Below are 18,018 nucleotides of genomic sequence, written 5' to 3'. Positions count from 1 at the left end.
GAAGGACCAGTCGTGCAAACACAGTCAACTTTAAAGGGACCACCTTTTATGCCTTAGACATTAAGGATATTTATGTTTCACTTGACGGAGGGATTTCGTTTTAAAGCTTCAATTGTTTTTGGCCTCAACATGTATTTGTATGTATTTATGTGGTCTTTGCTGCAGGGGTGTTGTGAGGCTTCTCTACTGACCTCACCGTGCACACTCAACGCTAGTAATGCTAGCGCTAAGGCTACATGACAGTGAGAGGAGTGGTCATTACTTACGGGAATCCTCAATCTTTATGTGTGGGTTCGTCAACATTGGTGAGGTGGGTGTTGAGGATAACAGAGGGGGGGTGACAGCAGGGGAGGGTATAGAGGGGCTGTCGGAGGTGCTCCCCTCCGCTTCCTTCCCCTTCTCCCTCTACGAGGGGGAGGCGAGATGATGGGGGCATGCAACAAAACACATGGTGGAATCAACACAAATCATGGACAACACATGAAAAGAATAAATAAATATGCAAATAAATTATGAAGGATAAAAGTAATAGAGTGAGGATGGATAAAGAAATAAGGGGTAACTGGGTGTTGTATGTGATATGGATTCATGAATATGTAGGATGTTCATGTTCGATCACGGACGTATCACGGAAGTAATGAGGGCATATATGTGTGTGTGTGTGTGTGTGTGTTTAAGCATATCTATCCTAGTGAGGTTCAACTTTAGGGAAAACACCAGGCGTTTGTAGGGACCCTTTTGTCGGACCCCACAAGGTTCAGCCTCAATTTGAGGATGAAGACTTCAAAATAATTGGGTCACTATAATGGGGTCTCAGTTGGGTTCAGAGTCCTGCTTAAGGTGAGCCATGTGTTTTGGAGGGTTGGGTGTCGGGGGAGAGGCTGAGAATGAGCGGTCCTCACAGAGATGGTGTGACAAGCCTGTGTGAGTTGAGATGAATAAACAGTAAAGATGCAGACATCAGGGCCACGGGGACACTGCATTCGTCCATAGAGAAGCCATACTTTATGACCTCCTCTCAGTCTACCACTAGCTGTCCCCCGATTTCTGTACTTGTCCCCACCTTCCTCTGTCCACCTCCAGGAACGTGTCCGATATTGTCCAGCGAGCCGACCTTGGATTGAACTTTGAACTCCAGCTTCTCGTTCTTGATCTCCACGTTTCCACCTCCTGCTCAGACAGATCACACATTGCTGTCGACAATTTGATTTCCTTTAAAGAATCAAAACATTTTTCCCATTTTGGCCTATTTTGGTGGTGTTATTTTAACTTTTTTTTTGCTTTTTTCAGTGTCAACCTTATATGTTCACGACCCGCAGCATTGGAGAAAGAATTTCCAGTGTGTAAACAGCAAGGTGTGTGTTTGGGTCACCTGGTTTATGGCGGATGTTGTCTTTGGAGCCGCACTTGGACTGCACGTTGGTCAGGTCCACCTTCTTATGGACGATTTGCACCTGAGCAGGAAACAGGATGACATTTTTGATGTTAAAAAAAAACCCCTTGTGTATAGCAGGTACGGGAGTCATGCATCGTCACACACTGATGACATCATCATCCCTGTTACCACAGGTCAGTTGGCGGTTCCTGAGCAGTGGATCGCACGGTGAGTTCGGACACACAGACATCCACAGACGGACTCATGCATGTGGTTTTCGGGGCCAGTTTGGGGTCGGAGACATGTTGAGTAACAGGCGTCTGAGAGTCAGGTGATATCCACACTACTGTGTTTTCATTTCTCACTTTTGCTTCGTCCCTTCAACGTTCTCTATTCCAGGCGACGTAGAGAGACAACCAACAAATTTACTTGTCAAACAGAGCTGAAATTTTATGCTAATCTGTCATTTATTTAAGACTACATTCATACATGCAAAAGAAATTCTCCACGTGATGCAAAAAAACTGCTCTTCAATGAAGATTTTTACCTGTGTCAACAACAAAAATGCTGATAAACCAATTGACACAACAACGTCTAATGAAAACAGTGTAGTGTGGACGCTGCCCGTCTGACTCGATGTTAGGCGCTGACTCATCTATTAGGAGCAAGTGTTAAGAGGTCAGAGTGTCGGGGTCAGAGTGTCAAGGGGTCAGTTTTTCGTGCACTCTGCTCTGGGGTGAACTGGGGAGCAGTTTCTGCCTTGTAGACTCACGTTTCCGCCCCCAGGGACGTGTTTGATATTGTCTTTGGAGCCGCAGCGCGACTGCACATTGCTCAGGTCCAGCTTCTGATCCAGAATTTGGACCTGGAGAGTCGACATGTTGGACAGTGGGTTATCCGGAGAGGAGCTACTGAAAAGGAATGGCCGCAGGGAGCAAATTTAAAGGGGAACGGGGGCAGTAACCTGGTGTGATCGCAGAGATTTGACTGCAGAGATTCCAAATAAAAATCCCCTGAGTTACTCACATTTCCTCCACCAGGCACATGTTTGACATTGTCAGTGGAGCCGCACCTAGACTGGACATTACTATAGTCCAACTTCTGATCAAGTATTTTAACCTGGAAGAGCACAGAGGTGAGGAGGAGAGACGTTACTCTTCAGTGTTGCAGTGTCACCTGGCTGCATGCCTTTGTAGTCAGAGGGAAAATTACACCGATTTGGAAAAAAAAAAGGTAGAGCAAGAACAAAAACGTTAATTTAGGGGCCATGGAAGCAGTGAAATATATTAGGTGAAACTTCTGGCATCAGTAAAATAAGGAGGAAGTCTGGAAAAGTCAACAAATTGTTTCACAAAACCTAAATTTTGATTGTTCAACTTTTGTTGGTGGAGTCAGCACCACCTGATGCCCTGTCCTCAGGAAGACGGTGAGCCATGTGTATGTTTGTGTATATTTTAATGTTAATTGACAATCCAAATTCACCAATTGTGGGATGAATAAAGTATTGTTTTATCCATGTTTTCTTAGTTGTTTCTCCTCTTTTTTTCCAGCCATGAGAACAGAACAGGATGTGAGTTCATTCACATTTATCATACACTTCACAGTTATCAAGATAAACCCCAGGAGGGCCACGTTGGGGCCGATCAAGAGCTCACAGTTTTACCAATCAGGTTTCTGACAGATTCCAGACAGCAGCCGGCTTCACACCAGGTATCATTCTAGCAGATCTGGATCCAAAGCAATTTATATCCATGTTTTCATACACGTGCCATTCAGTCTTCGGGAAGTGTGGCAGGGGGCATCTAAAGGTGCCACTGCCCGGGTGGACATTGATTTGTGGCATGAAAGGTGGCAACCCCAACAGCCTGGTGGTTAAACCCATGAGCGTCACTGGCAGACCAAACTGTGGTTTCTCAGGTAGCCTGCAGTCCCTTGTTGTCTGACACTGCAGTTGCGTGGTGTGTTTTGGTATCGCCTACAGTGCAAGACTGTGCAAAACAAATAGCTGTGGAGCTGATTAACACAGCAAAGTGATCAATTTGTCCAGAATGGAGTTGCTGAAAGGTCACGGTCACGGAGGTCGGATGGCAGGGGGGCTCGAGAGGTGATGATCAGAACAGCCGAGATTCTGAAGATCCTGTGAGTTACTCACATTTCCTCCACCGGCCACATGTTTGACATTGTCTTTGGAGCCGCACTTTGACTGGACATTACTATAGTCCACCTTCTGATCAAGTATTTTAACCTGGAAAAGCACAGAAGCGAGGAGGAGACACAGTTACGCTTCAGTCACGGAGCGCCACCAGGTTGCAGCTGAGAGAACATGAACCGAGAGGACGACCTCCAAGGGCGCTTGGCAACATTTCCATTAAATAAAACCTCTCATTTTTAACAAAAAAAATCAGATGCTTATTGAACTCAATGGAAGAGTGAGTCATATCCAAGAACCAGACGACAGACTACTCCGGTCACTGCGTGGACTCATAGACGGCAAGCTCAGTTACTTCGGTCATTCGGAAGGTAGAAACAAGCTTTCACAAATTCACTCCAACATCAATATGTTGTCAAAATAAAATTCAACTCTTCATGAGTTAAGAAGCAGTTCATTTTGATTCCATCCAAAATAACAAATGATATATATGAAATATTTAAGAACAATGTGAAGGCTTTTGGATCTTCTGCTGAAGACTGGACCGTCTCACACTCTCACCTTTCCTCCTCCGGGTGTGTGCTTGATGTTGTCTTTAGATCCACAGCGGGACTGGACATTAGACAGGTCCAACTTCTTGTCCAGGATTTGAACCTGCAGCATACAAAGAAAAGAAGACGTTCATCAGGTGGTTAGAAGGAATTGGTTGTGGAGAAAAGATGAGGAAAACAGAAGATAATGGAGGATGATTTATTAAAGCCGACATCTGTAACTAGGATAACTTGCGGATTACTGGATTAATAATCAACATGTAGCAAAAAATTGAAGCAGGATAATAACTAGCTAAACACAAAGAAGCAAAAGTGAAACCACTGGGTTCCATTAAATTCTTCATTCACAAAGAGCTTATTGTTAGCATAGCTAAAAGGCTAAAATAGATTTCACAAACGTACTTCCATAAAAACTGAAGTGGCTGTATTAAAAATGAAGCCTGAGCATGAGTTAACTGACAAAAAACAGCTAACTTCCATTACAAATCCTCCCTCAGATGGTGTGCTTGTCTCAGACCAACAGATGTCAGCTTCAATGTATTAGTTTAGTCACATGGCATGAACAAAAACAAAATCCTTAACAAGTAGATACTGTAGTTTTCTGGTTGAGAAGTGAAGAGCAGTTTGTTTTTACCAACGTTTGATTTTGGGAGGATCATAACTGCAGAGAAACCCAAGAGTCTGATGTTGAGTTGATCCCTCAGTTACTCACATTTCCGCCACCGGCCACATGTTTGATATTGCTCTTGGAGCCACACTTAGACTGGACACTACTATAGTCCACCTTCTGATCAAGGATTTGGACCTGGAAGAGTGAAGATCAGTCAGTTGGTTGGTTCTGGAGGGTGTGGGCGGTGAGTTTGGTACTAAGAAGGAACACGCTGATTCATGCAGAGAGGTGACACGGCAGGTTTGTTGTCGCTTCATCATCACATGTCTACTGACATTGCACCTAAGTCCTCGTAATCGCATAGTGAACCAAGAGAGACATTTCCAGACTGGCATTCCCAACATGCTCGTGGGGTCAAGACCTGAAGACCACAGGAGAAGGTGCCGGACATCAGTTGAAAGCTACATTGAGAGCAAACTGAGATGAGCCTTTGAATCCAATGGGGTGGTCGTGCAGAGAGCAGGTCAGTTCACGAAACAAGATGGACACGCAGCTGTATTGCAGCCAACATGAACTCTTCCCTCACCAGTACAACCAACTCAGTTAGACCTTCTAAGCAAGAGAGAAAACCTGACTCGGACAGTCTGTGAGGTTGAAAAGCCATCAGTGATGCATGCTCCTGCGCCAGCCTCGATCGTTCGTCTGGACATCCAGACAGGATCACCTCAAGTGAGTCGGTGGACCAGTGGATCTGGTTCAGTGCTTGGACCTTGACTTCGGTTCGAGAACCGATGGTGGTGAGGACAATAAAACTGCGGTGTCACTATGACCTGATGCAACTCCCTCTGGCTTGGATTAGTGTTGAGGAGAAACCACTGAATAGGAGCACTAGCATGCAGATTAGATGGAGGAGCAGGTTAGATGTTTCAGAGCCTCAGCATGCAAATACAACCTACATGATGTTGGAACACCACCGACACAAGGCAGGTAGACAAACCAGCGTTAGGCAGAGACGAAGCTGCTCTGGAAGCTCTCTGTGTTCAAAGGCGTTACAGTTACACTTTTAGTTTGAGTAGTTGGTTACACAGCCAAGTTACGTTTAATAAAAGTGGAGTCAGTTTAATGAGGGCGTACTGAACAATATTTTTCATCTGCAGCCCTGGTTCCATTTCTAAATTTAGAATAAAAACAATAAGTTCATAATCGGTAAATGAATCAGTTAGAGAAATATTCACAGAAGCTGAAACCAAATACACTTTCACCACAAAGGATAACGTTCATGGCGCTCAGCAGTAGGAGGCGCTGTGAACTGAATAACTTTGGAGCAGCTCCCTCTCTGCACCTAAATCCAAAAATCAATTGAAGACTTCAGTCACCTTCCCGCCTCCAGGCTGGTGTTTCATGTTGTCTGTCGACCCGATCTTGGACCGGACATTCTTCAGATCCGGCAGCGGTGCACCGGCGGCGGCGGCAGCGACCAGAGGCGCCGGAGGCCGGCTCTTGAGGGAGCCTGGAGATTTTGGCGTGGACCGGACCACCGCCACTTTTTTCACCTTGTTGACTTCAGCTGCAGACTTGGTAGACAGAGCCTGGCTAGATGGGGATTTGGGAGTTCCAGGGCTGCTCTGTCCACTTTTAGCGTCTTCAGAGAAACCACAAGTTGGGATTGTGAGAGCCACCATACAAAAGCGAAAAAAACATGCTGTGGGGGGACAGTTCTGATCCTCGGAATCCACACCACACAGTGATTTTTAGTGTGACCATGCAGGCTAATAGTGCCCCCTTGTGACCAGTGGAGTCGTCTGTTTCCGTCAGGACAAAATCGGAATTGCTAGAATGAACTCTGACCTTGTAAGAAACAAGGGCCAGATCAGACAGTAAAAACTTTTTTCAAGTCCTACTCGTATGCTATTATTTTATTAAAAATGGAAAGAGAATGACTATACAAAATTTACATATTGGAAAAAAAACAATGGAATAAAGAATACAAATTATGACTATAAAGGAAGGCAGTTAAAAAAAAAGTTAAAACGAAGATTAAACAAGACAGGAGAAGAAAAATATTAATTGCAATAAAAAAAGAGAAATAGAATTATTTAAAAAATGTAAATGAAGAGACATCTGTTGAAAATTTCAAGTTTCATCCAGCGGAAACAGGCTTCTTGTTGTGAATCCTTCTCGGATATAATTTTGCTTCATTCTATTTCTTTTTTACCTTTTTCATATTTTGGCACGGGCAGAGTCAGACAATTGGCTGCGTCACAAAAATACACCAGCAACATCAGCAACCCTGAAATCTTACTTTTCAAAATGAATCTGAAGCAATGAGCTCCAGGTGAAGAGAGGTGTTGGGTTCTCACCTGGCTGAGATCCAGTCCTGGTTTTGGCTCCTGGAGACTGAAACTTGGCCCCAGCAGGACTCTGGTGTCAACAAAAACACACTTCAGACTTGGATCAAATTATTGAGACAGACACGTTGATCGGGTGTGACGGACACATGATGATGCTAATGATGAGGGCCTTTTCAAAAGCATTCATAATCTCTCAGGTAACTAACTAACTTCAATCTAACAGGTCCAGTACTCACTCCGGGTCCCGGACTGCTGGTTTTAACTGGGATGGAACTGGGACCATTACGAGAGCAAGCAGGAGATTTGACCTTGGTGAGGGTGGGAGGTTGTTTAGAGGAGGGAGGAGGTTTGGTGGTGGATGCAGACTTGGAGGTGGAAAAGAAATAAAATAAAATAAGCAGCAAGCAAAATGATGTTACACCACATGAGGTCAGACAATAAAAGGGAGAGGACAACATGAAACGAAGAAATAATACAATGTAATAGTTAAAGAAATGTGAATTCCAAGCCTGGAGGCAGTCTGGGTCATTGCTCCATGTAAGTCCAAATAAAGCCAGCCAATTTGGCCTTGACAGCAACTCATGACTTTTGAACTGTGAAATGGTGAAAACCTCTCGGTGGTCGTGCTCACAAACCTTCTCAGCAGATCCGTTGTCCATCTTTGCTTGAGCTGCAGAAAGGACATCTCATTAGCCAGTTTTCTGAGACGTGATGAGTCAGCGTGATGAAGGTGGAGTTGCAGCGTGCAATGGCAGCAACAAAGATACAGGCTGAAAGCTGGCAGGGTGTGTGAGATCATGGATGAACACAAATCTAAATGGGGACCGCAAGCTTCTCCACACTAGTTTCTTGGGTAGAGGGCGCCATAACAAAGCTGCTTGTCAATCAAATAAGCAGGAGGAGCTAACTGGTTTTGATCACCTTTAACAATAGGGACAGGGACCAAAGACCTCCTGGCAGGTGAGGTCTGGATAGGAGTTTTCTGGACTTGGCGGGGGTCTGGAGACCAAGGAGGGCTATTCCTTGGCTCAGAGTCGCTGCACACGTCAGGAACTGACCGGACTTCAGCGGCAAAACACAGGTCTTTGGTATCCAAAACCAACTTCGTGGACTCAGCATCCTTGCTGTCATCTTGTTCCTGACAGTTAATTTCTGAACTCTGCATCAGTCTAAGGTTGATATCCTCACGTCCTTGAGGCTCCACTGTGCTTCGGTCTCCTATGACGGTCAGGTCCTCAAGAGCCGAGCTGCGCACTAAATGATTGGTAGAAGTGTCTGGCAGGTCACTCAGGCGCTGGGAGACGTTCAGGCTAATGGTCCGCTGGACATCCGCCCCGCCGGGCCACTCAGCGCTCCCCCTGGTGGTAGCATTTTCTGGTCCAACTTCAAGGGCTTCAAGTACACATGAAGACACACTTGATTTCCTGACAATCTCCTGCAGACTCATCTCGTACGTGTGGCGACACGTCAACGCATTGAGCGTGCCCTTTTAGCCTGAACCTCGTAGATGGTGAGGTCACACTCCCTGGCTGTTCAGTGAACAAGTTATGAAAGAAAAAGTCTTCAACAGGAGAATGGAAGAACTGACAGATGAACAGAAGGATGAGATGGTCAGTGAAAGCATTGCAGTGGCACGTGAGGTCACATGACGCATGGTAATGGAGACGATTATCAAACATTGCAACCTTTAACTTCAAACTGTATGTAAAAATATATACAAGTGTGGAGATTAAGATAAGCAAATAAATGCTTCTATTGAGAGATAGCCAACTTATTGTTGGATGCAATGTATGATTAATAAAGCAGAGGGCAGTCTATATAAAAAGTTATGTAACACAGGTTCTATATTTATCCTGAATTAAATTCTAAAATACGAAAGCTAAGTTCAACAATTCTACACAATGATGCTGCTTTGATGATGTTGCTGTAATTCATTTGGGAGGACTAGCTTGTTGTTAGCACGTGTGTTAGCAAAATGCTAGCATAGCTATAGGTTTTTTTAGCATGCTGCTATTAAACTTTTGCGAGAAAGAAACAGTTTTGACAATAAAATATGTACAAATTGAAGTGTACTGCTAAAGTTGGTATGGTAAAAGACACTTTTATTGCTGCTAATTTAGCTGAATCAGACTGGAACCTGTTGCGATAGTCACTTGTGCAAACACAGCCAAAACAAATAGGGGTGAGCGTACCTGTCGGGGCGGCTCCTCCTGCTGCTGCACAAACACACAGATGGAAAATGAAACACGCCAGTTAATCGTCAGCAAAGCTTCCCCTTAGTCACAGATGAATACAACATACTAGCAAACACGGATGTTTAACACCAGCAGGATCCTTTCTCTTGGCAATAAAACAACAAGATGTTTTTAACAGCACACTGATGTTCCTCCACCATCTGCAGCATCTGGCCTACAGATCACACTCTTAAATCAGCCACAGGTTCAGGACAGACGTTCCTCACGATCAAGCAGCGAGAGAAGAGCAAAAACAAAAACAACAGCGCAGCCTCAAATGAACAGGGTCAGAAACCAAGTTAGAGAAACCAAAGGAAGGATTTGGGGTCGAAAAGCAGCAGCATCAGCTCGGAGGGGACAATAGTTATACGAGGAGCAGGCACAGTTCCATGGCTTCATTGATCTGGAACATTACCAGCTCATCTAGCTGTAAAGCAGGAGCAATACTTTCTGAGGAATGAACCGACAACCCCTGATATTTTGGCCCAACAGCTTAGGTCTCAACATAAGGAACAATGTTTTAGAGGGTACAGTGACAGCTCTCCCAGCATGAACAAAAAATTTGAGCTGTGCGCGTGTTTCCCGTAACAAGAGGTTAAAGCCACAGCTAGCTAGACAGCTGTAAAGAAAAAGCAACCAATGTGCTGTACGCCAGAAGCCAGGAGACGGGAAAACAACTGCAAGCGGCAGCACAAGCCAAGCTGAACTCCGGAAGCATACCCAGTTGACCCTCATCTTGAGTGGTGTTGACGTTCTCAAGATCAGAGACATCAGCGACAGATTTCTCTGCAGCCTCCGTCTCAGCCGCCATCGCTGAAGCAGAACGAACCCAGTCAGATAGATCAGATTCTGATGAGACAAAGTCAGTGTTGGGGAGGCATGTAGCTTAGCTACAATTTGCTGTAGTTAGCACGAGTTACAGTCTCGAATAATAACATGAGATTTTTATAGAAATAAAAAGACCTGTTGTCAGGGTTTTGGCGACGACACACATTATGTTCATTGAATCATGAGACAAACATGTTCAAAGTAGGAGCAAGTTACACACACTCCAGTAGTGGCTCTAACAACCCCGGGAGGATATAAGGCAACTCTCACAATATTCATATAAAAATGTGGTGAACACAACCATGGTCATATTTTTAGACATAGTTTGTTCAAACTGCTGCAAGGGTGAACTACACATAGTTTTACAAGAAAGACTTGCACGGTAGCCTCCCCAACACTGGCCACAACAGGAAATGTCGTCCACACGCCTCGAGCAAAATGCTTTTTTGGGCAAATGACAGAAAACGTCTGGTGACTTAACAGCCAATATAATGTGTGACATGAGTTATGGCGTCTGTGTGTGTGAGAAGATCGGTCTGATTCTGGGTGTGGGAGTGGTTTAGTTTTGAGGATGTGTTTGTGTGTGACTACTTAATAATGCTTTCTTGGTTGAGGATGTCAAATGAAGAAATCCATCGCTGTGAAGCTGGCCAAACCAAAAACAAGACAAACCAAGGAATAGCCTCTGAAAACAGTGTGTTAACTAAAATGGCAAGCCCAAATAAAAACAGCAGCACACCTCTCATTGTCCGTTGAAAAATAATTTCAAGACATTCATATTAATTTAGAAAAAGAGCATCGAAAAAATGAATCATTATGGTTGTCAAGTGCCAAACATCATACCAGGCTGCACCTCGTCTCCTCCGTGGCTCACTTCAGATTCAGACACACATTTCAACCCATTTTCAGGGAGCGCTGAGTCATCCTCTGTGGATGGAAGCCGGGTCAAAAGGTCAGACTACTGGTAATTGAAGAAAAATAAAGCTTATGATGTATTGGAACCTGGAGCTGGTCAGTGTGGAACAACTGAGTGTTTCAAATATAACTACAATGTTTAAAAAAATTGAGTCCAAAAGCCAAAATATGAATACACAAAAAAACTCCCAGTTGCTTGCCATTGAACTTTGCAAAAACAATTGACCGATACATGAACTATTTTCTCCATACTCTCCTAAAAACCCCAAACCAAATAAAAATGACCTGTCTGTATTGTACTAGCACATACACGCTACACCCCTTAAACTAACAATCACACCGCTAGCACTTCTTCAACTCCACTATTCTACTCCACCAAGTCCATGAGACACTCACGATGTGTTCTGTTGTGGAGACACGATCCGTTCGCACTGTCAGGCAGAAGCGGTCTGTCAAAAATAAGTGGACATGGAAACAAGGCCAGCACTAGTGAGGGTCGCAGACTGGGGAACGCTAAGTTACGAACTACTTGGCATTGTGGTTTGTTTGGGTCAGGGGTGGGAACACATTTTAAGAGAAACAGATTAGAATATGAAGTTGAGCATTATTTGTTAAATTGACACAAACATATCTATGTGATAGGCACATGACTATCTGACAATATGTTAAGGTATCAGTGTCCATTTTAGCTAAAGTTTTAATTCAGTCAATAACGACGGCGAGGCTCAGCTGAACTCTGCATGGCAGTCCTCTTGTTGTGGACAAAGGTTCAGATCAGAAAGACCACCAGTGAATAAAAAGCCCGATTGTACGGGATCAATGGTGCAGGACGGAGAGAGGACTGGTTCTGACCCAGATGTCAGAATCACACAGTCGGACATTCACGGTGGCTGAGGCGTGTCCACTGTTTGTTACATAAAGACAGAGAACAAGCGGCGGCCAGTTAAAACCCTGGGCACGACTTCTGACCGTAAAGCTAGCAAGAAACTGAACCAAGACTTTTAAATTCATGTGTTGTGTCGCAAAGTCTGGTTCATATTATATCACATCCTGTTTTGAGAAAGTGCTGACCCAGATGGCAAATCTCTCCAATTTCCGGTGAATTTTCATTCCTTCATTCAGAAGGCAGCACTGTCTAAAAATAGAGTGAGGGGCTCAGCCATTCACTACAGACACTGAGTATAGCTACATTGAACCCAAATAGTAAAGAGCAACTTGGTTCAGACCAAGTGGACATCCAACAGATCCAAAACTGGTGAGTAGTCCACTGATCTGGGAACATCTTGGGATCCCTCAGGCAAGGATAGGGAATGGAATGACGGAGACAAAAATGTGTACTTACTCCCTGCTGCCAAAACAGTCCTTAACAAAAGGTCTTGCGCAACAGATCAGGGCATCGTAACATTTTCTGGTGGTTTGTCCTATGGTGTTGGATGTCAAATGGAGATGGTGCCGTGGAAAAGAATTTCCGCAGGGAGACAATAAAATCTAAGTATAAAAAGTAATCAGCAACTGAAGGATCCTGAAAGATTACCAACCATCCTGGTCGCCCCCTTACAAAACAACCCCCAGAGACAGAAGACCTCGAGATGATCCATATTTCAGCACCTCGATGCAATGTCTATAACAGTATTCAGTCATATCTCGGTCATGATCCTGACGTCATGGCCATAAAATCGGGAACTCAGCAGAAGATTTGCATCCTTAAGTAGCTGGGAAAACTACGTAAGAATGAAATTTTCAGGAGTGTGCAATGGGGCAAGGAAAAAAATGAATCAATTTTGGGAGTGACTAAGCCATCAATTCAGGCGTGAGGGTTTAGGTGTTTAAAGGATTCTTTATTGGTGGAATTTTGCGCTTTTGGGGTGCTTTTCCATTTCATTTAATATACTAACATGGCTCTGATTTACCAAATTGCTTATACTGCCAAACATTAGGGTCAAATGGAGCTTGGACTTGATATAGTGAACTGCGTCAACGTTGTTTACAGTACAGTTTTTGTTGTTGAGACATTTCCCAACTTGCAAATCACTTCTTGTTTTCCACTTCGACCTGGTCTACAGATCCCAGCGAAACTAGCACAGTCCACCTCTGAGATGTTTTTTTAAATTTGGATCATTTGAAAATGAACCATAAATAAATCAATAGTCGCGGTGATAAGCGCTGACCTTTCATCTTGTGCTGAACCCCGTTCTCCTGGTGGTGCTGGTCGTTGATGCTCATGTTGCCTAAGGAGGCATTCACTGCGTCTCCAGAACTGTAGCTGTTAGAGTAGTCCATGTCCCGACGCGGTTCAGGCTGCAACAGATCAGAACCAGGTGCTGCATCAGGCTCTGTCCCGGCAAGTGTTGGGAGATTTACCGTTTGATCTTCCGGTGTACAGTCCGTCACCTTTGGACGTAAACAGACACTGCGACTGTGGGAAGCAGTTATTTTTAAATCCTGACGTGGACTTGAGCTTCACATTACAAACTAAAATAGTTTCCCCGGAGCATGAGCACATCACCTCAGCGCCAGTACGTCCTGGGTCGGCACAGTCAGAACTCAGAACCAACGTTTACCCGTCCATTTTTAAGACTCAAAATGGATTGCACCAATGGCCTCCATAATGCATCGCCAGCAGTTGCAGATAGAGGGAGCTGAGGAACAGGCAAGTGAGATTCACAGTACTAGTCACAGCTAGTACAAGCAAGCTATCATGACTCCAAATAGTAGTCGCTCCAAGATCCGCATTACAGACCAGATAACAGTCCCCACACACTGACCATTCATGCCACTGTTTAAAAAGTGATGATGAAAAAAAGACCACCATAAAAATGTGACTATCGTATTATGGGCAGTTATAAACTATCGTGACACAACCTTAACTTAGCATCACACAAAGAGGATAACACAGCAGATTACAGCCGATTATGCGATTATGTCAGCAGTTTTCATATCATATCTGACAGACACACACACCATAATCTCAGCACCCTCACTGCACTTTTCAAATAATGCAACTTTGGCAGCCACTGATGTTTTTTGAACTTTGGAAAAAAATGAATTTAGTTGTTTTTCATTTGGCTCATTCAGAAATTTTGTATAATACATGTTTAAAAAAAAGTTTAAGCCATATCTTAATGGGTAATTATATTATTTAGAAAAAAAGGATAAAAAAGTGAAATGAGAAATGACTAAAATAAAAAAAAAAAATCTAACAAAATGAAATTTTCCTCTACCGGACCTTATCTTGTTCATCCTGCCAGGTCACAACTATCTTCTTCGTGTTTACTTCGTCACATGACTGTAAAACTACCCAAATTCATAAACGTAGACATAAAATAAAATGACAACAAAAATCTAAATACAAGGCATTTGACCTTGGAAAGATGTCATAACGTGATCAGCTATCACATTGGCAGGTGACACAAATTCACAGCCAGCAAAACCAAAGATGTAAATGCACATGGCAACCTAATAAAATGAAAATTACCTCCTGCCCCCCAGGGAGACCCTCAAGTCCACTTATTGGGCCTTCAGCTGGGTCTTAACTATTTGGAAGCAGCTGAATGAAGTTTTACTGGCAGCAAGTGTTTGTGCTCGTTAACGTGTGTGGGAAGCGCTCGGCTGTCGTCACGGTTACGCCGCCAATAAAAACCTCCTCAGGCTCCATGACCTTTTCATACGTCACTTTGAGGTTTAAACATTCCAGCTGAGGTCGTGGATACAGCGAGACAGGGAACATCAACACACCTTTGTCTTTCTAGTATTTTCTTCATCATCGAAGTTCCTGTTACGGAACCACAAATGGCAAAAACTAGCAATAGCATTGGCCTCTGGCCATATTAGCATCATCAGTCCATGAATGGCAACAACTTCGCCCTGATCATCAACACAATCATCATTTATTGTCAGAGGTTAACTGTTGTCAGTAGAAGGTAACAACCTGTGCCACTGCTTGAGTCTGGTTTCTTACAGCAGCCCTTTGTCTTGTCTCCCCACAGGAACACGAAGCCCCCATCCCACAGATATGTGCACAGTTCAGCAGTTGGAGAGACTCACGGCACCAAAGAAGTCGGCGTCTCTTGACAAAATGTCCTCATTAGCCAGTAAACACTGGTGTTCTGAGTTTGTGTGACATGTTCTGATCCCATTCAGACTCTTAGCGCTCCAGGACAAAAGTCCCATTGTTGCATCACACATGACAGAATCTGAACAAGAAAGCCACAGCGCAGGCAAGCAGTTCACTCCATCACAGAGGAGACCAGGAGCTCCCAGAGTAAACAACCCCAGTGAGGAGAGGCAGTAGTGTCAAGGCCCTTATTGCTTTCAAGTGACATATCAAGTTCTTGAGGGACTTTGCGTCTTAAACACCCACCAGTGTGTGTGTGTAAATTATAAATGATGACGTCAACATTCAGCTGGGGTCATGGCTGCGTGTGCTAGATGAGGATGAGCATGATGATGCTGCAGCTCTCATGCTTGATCGCTTCTGTATCTCTGACCTACTTTCCTCCTCCCTGCCTCTCTGCTCACTAGCTTCGCCTGCCATGTGGTGGCGCTGGAGGAAGAGACCCATTTCACTTCAACATCCATGTCCAGGCTGCGAGGCAGAAAACATCTGGACCTGCACACACAACTGACACGATCAGCAGGCGCCAAGATTAGTGGAGGATTCTTGCGCTCCCGGACATTTGACCGCACCCTGCTACACACACACATATACACCCACACACACAAATTGGATTAGCAACCACACATATGCACAGTAAAACAAACACACACACAAACATGATGTCAAACCTGAACATCATGGATAGCGTTGACTCAAAAACACAAATACACTTACTCTAAAGCACGCAAATACCAAGACACACAACTCAATAGACACACCATAACTGTACTTAGACAAACACAGTACACACTTTGTATCACTATTCTAATGCATGTCTACAATGACACAAAGCATCGAGTTTGACACTGAGGAAAAAACAGCAAATCTTAAAGCGACTCCCTCACAACAGCATCCCAGCAGTTACCATGGCGACGACAGCACTGTACAACAACATCCTCCCCACATGGTATTAAAATACCTTATGATCAGATCTCTTCAACAGAAAAGTCAAAATTTGAATATCAACCGCATCAGGGATAAACAATAACAAACAAAACGGTGCAGCTTCTCCACCGAGGCTGGTCGGAGCAGAACGTGGACTTCAGAGTAAAAACACATCCTTAGAACAGCTTATCCCACATTTGGGAAGAATGCAACTTAACCCACCCAAAAAATAGATAAATATGTCACCAGAATATCATGAAGGCAATATTGGATGAGTACAACTTGTCTCAAGACAGTTTGTGATGCCGGTGTTTTGTGTAATAATAAAGAGAGGAGCTTAAGTTATATTAGTTTGGCAAGCATCTGCATCTTTCTGAGGTCAGGATCAATGGTGGCTTTGTGTTAGCATTGAGCTATCGAGTACGGACAAATGTTCAGGAACAATGGATTGCAGTCGCCATGTCAGGCGAACCACAGGGGAAATTTCTACCGTCACAAACAACCCATCACCAAATCATGAACGTGTTCTGAGGAGAGAAAAAAATGCCGAGTAGCAAATCAGCTAGAAATCATTAAGACCACAAGTCAACCTTGGATCGTACACGCTTCTTTCCTCTGTGACACCAGAGCTAGAACGTTTCTGTAGCAACTTGCCCGAGTCTCCTCAAACAAGTCCATCACCTGCAGACTCCAACATGTTCAGGAACCCAGCTGTCCAGGTGGGAAAATAGGAATCTAAAAAATGTAATTATCGTATATCAAGCAGAAAAGGGCTTGATATTTGAGCAGCAATTTGTCAGGAGACAATGAGTGCATCTCACTCCTATTTTTCATTTTCGAGTAAATGGTTTACATTTTTTCTCAAACTATCCAGTCACTTTTATAGAAACTTTCAACGTAATGACACACATCTGCAGGACTTTCACACACCGTTTTTGGACCGTATTCTTTCATGAGAGCAGCTGCTTAACAGTAATCTACACTAGAATGCCCTGTATGTGATGCAATGGCTCCTCAGCCCACGTTTTCAGCCGCGAGTGTTATACAGTGTCCGACGTCATATTTCAAATGAAAGATGACTTCATCGACGGATGAAGGCGGTGACTGTGGTGTGTTTGGGTCTCAACAACCATTAGTCGATAATCCAGCAGAGCCACAGCCTCTCTCCAGCTTTCAGCTCCGTGACTCTGCTGGATGCTCGTGGCTCCTCCATATGTGTCAGATAATAATCACCTGGTTCGGACTGCGCCTCGCTGGTGAATCAGAAATGGGCTTGGCAGTTGCGCACAAACACGCACCCTCCAAGGTCCACTGATTTATCACACACCAGGGACTCGTTCTCGATCTGGGTTACACGCAAACATTCGCTTGACACACGGGACGCAGACGCGGCGAAGACGGCAGGCCGAGAAAGATCCAGAAGGAGGCGACGACAAAGGAAGCGGCACGGAGAGACACATCCTCACCGCGATGTTCTCATGGATCAGGTTGAATGCGCGACCTCGGTGTGGAACCAGAACCTGCTCCAAAGGAAGATGGAGACGATTTATCCTCGCCGTGAATGAGAAGTTCCGCCATCAGAAATGCGCAGCGGATCAAGGCTGAAAGTCGATGCTGCAGCTCAATTGCAGCCTTAATAAGGTGCTTGTTTCCGAAGGCTGCGAGAAAATTCCTGAGCGCTGCTCCAGGCCCGGCCTCTCCCTCCACATCCACCCCGACATCAACATGGATGTGAGCGCGCGGCCACAACAACGACACGCTCGAGCAGCCGTTGGTGCTGGGGCTAGAGGATCTCGACATATCTCGGAAATGAGCGGCTTAATAAGTGGATTTCTTACCTGAGTGCAGACGCTGCTGATTTCGCTTCTGCTGTCGCTCACCGGGCGCTCGCGGCTCCTCCTGCAGTGCAGAGAACCACCAAAGGGGGCGACGAGGAGCGGCGGGCTGTCCTGCAATGCAACCTG

At 44.6% G+C, this 18,018-nt stretch overlaps 1 protein-coding gene across 30 annotated transcripts in view; it reads right to left on the bottom strand.

Annotated features, from left to right (window-relative positions):
- Nucleotides 1–18,018, bottom strand: part of LOC128752898 (microtubule-associated protein tau-like) — a 22,373-nt gene extending 4,355 nt beyond the window's left edge. The window contains exons 1-17 of one of the 30 annotated variants that reach the window (XM_053854634.1): nt 17,521–17,871; nt 13,182–13,311; nt 11,410–11,538; nt 10,942–11,025; nt 9,991–10,119; nt 9,229–9,252; nt 7,672–7,706; nt 7,273–7,401; nt 7,046–7,106; nt 6,901–6,939; nt 6,062–6,327; nt 4,788–4,880; nt 4,086–4,178; nt 2,148–2,240; nt 1,373–1,454; nt 1,064–1,170; nt 267–405 (exon numbers count right to left, since the gene is read on the bottom strand). In XM_053854634.1, coding sequence (XP_053710609.1) covers nt 267–405; nt 1,064–1,170; nt 1,373–1,454; nt 2,148–2,240; nt 4,086–4,178; nt 4,788–4,880; nt 6,062–6,327; nt 6,901–6,939; nt 7,046–7,106; nt 7,273–7,401; nt 7,672–7,706; nt 9,229–9,252; nt 9,991–10,119; nt 10,942–11,025; nt 11,410–11,538; nt 13,182–13,293 — 1,615 coding nt within the window. In that variant the 5' untranslated portion in view covers nt 13,294–13,311; nt 17,521–17,871. Of the gene's footprint in view, nt 1–266; nt 406–1,063; nt 1,171–1,372; nt 1,455–2,147; nt 2,241–4,085; nt 4,179–4,787; nt 4,881–6,061; nt 6,328–6,900; nt 6,940–7,045; nt 7,107–7,272; nt 7,402–7,671; nt 7,707–9,228; nt 9,253–9,990; nt 10,120–10,941; nt 11,026–11,409; nt 11,539–13,181; nt 13,312–17,520; nt 17,872–17,892 lie in introns of those variants that run through there. The other 29 variants (XM_053854628.1, XM_053854627.1, XM_053854629.1 and 26 more) reach the window with 29 other exon arrangements.

This window comes from Synchiropus splendidus, chromosome 1 (genome assembly GCF_027744825.2).
Source record: "Synchiropus splendidus isolate RoL2022-P1 chromosome 1, RoL_Sspl_1.0, whole genome shotgun sequence".
Classification (NCBI taxonomy): Eukaryota; Metazoa; Chordata; class Actinopteri; order Syngnathiformes; family Callionymidae; genus Synchiropus; species Synchiropus splendidus.
This window is presented reverse-complemented; position numbering and strand designations above follow the sequence as displayed.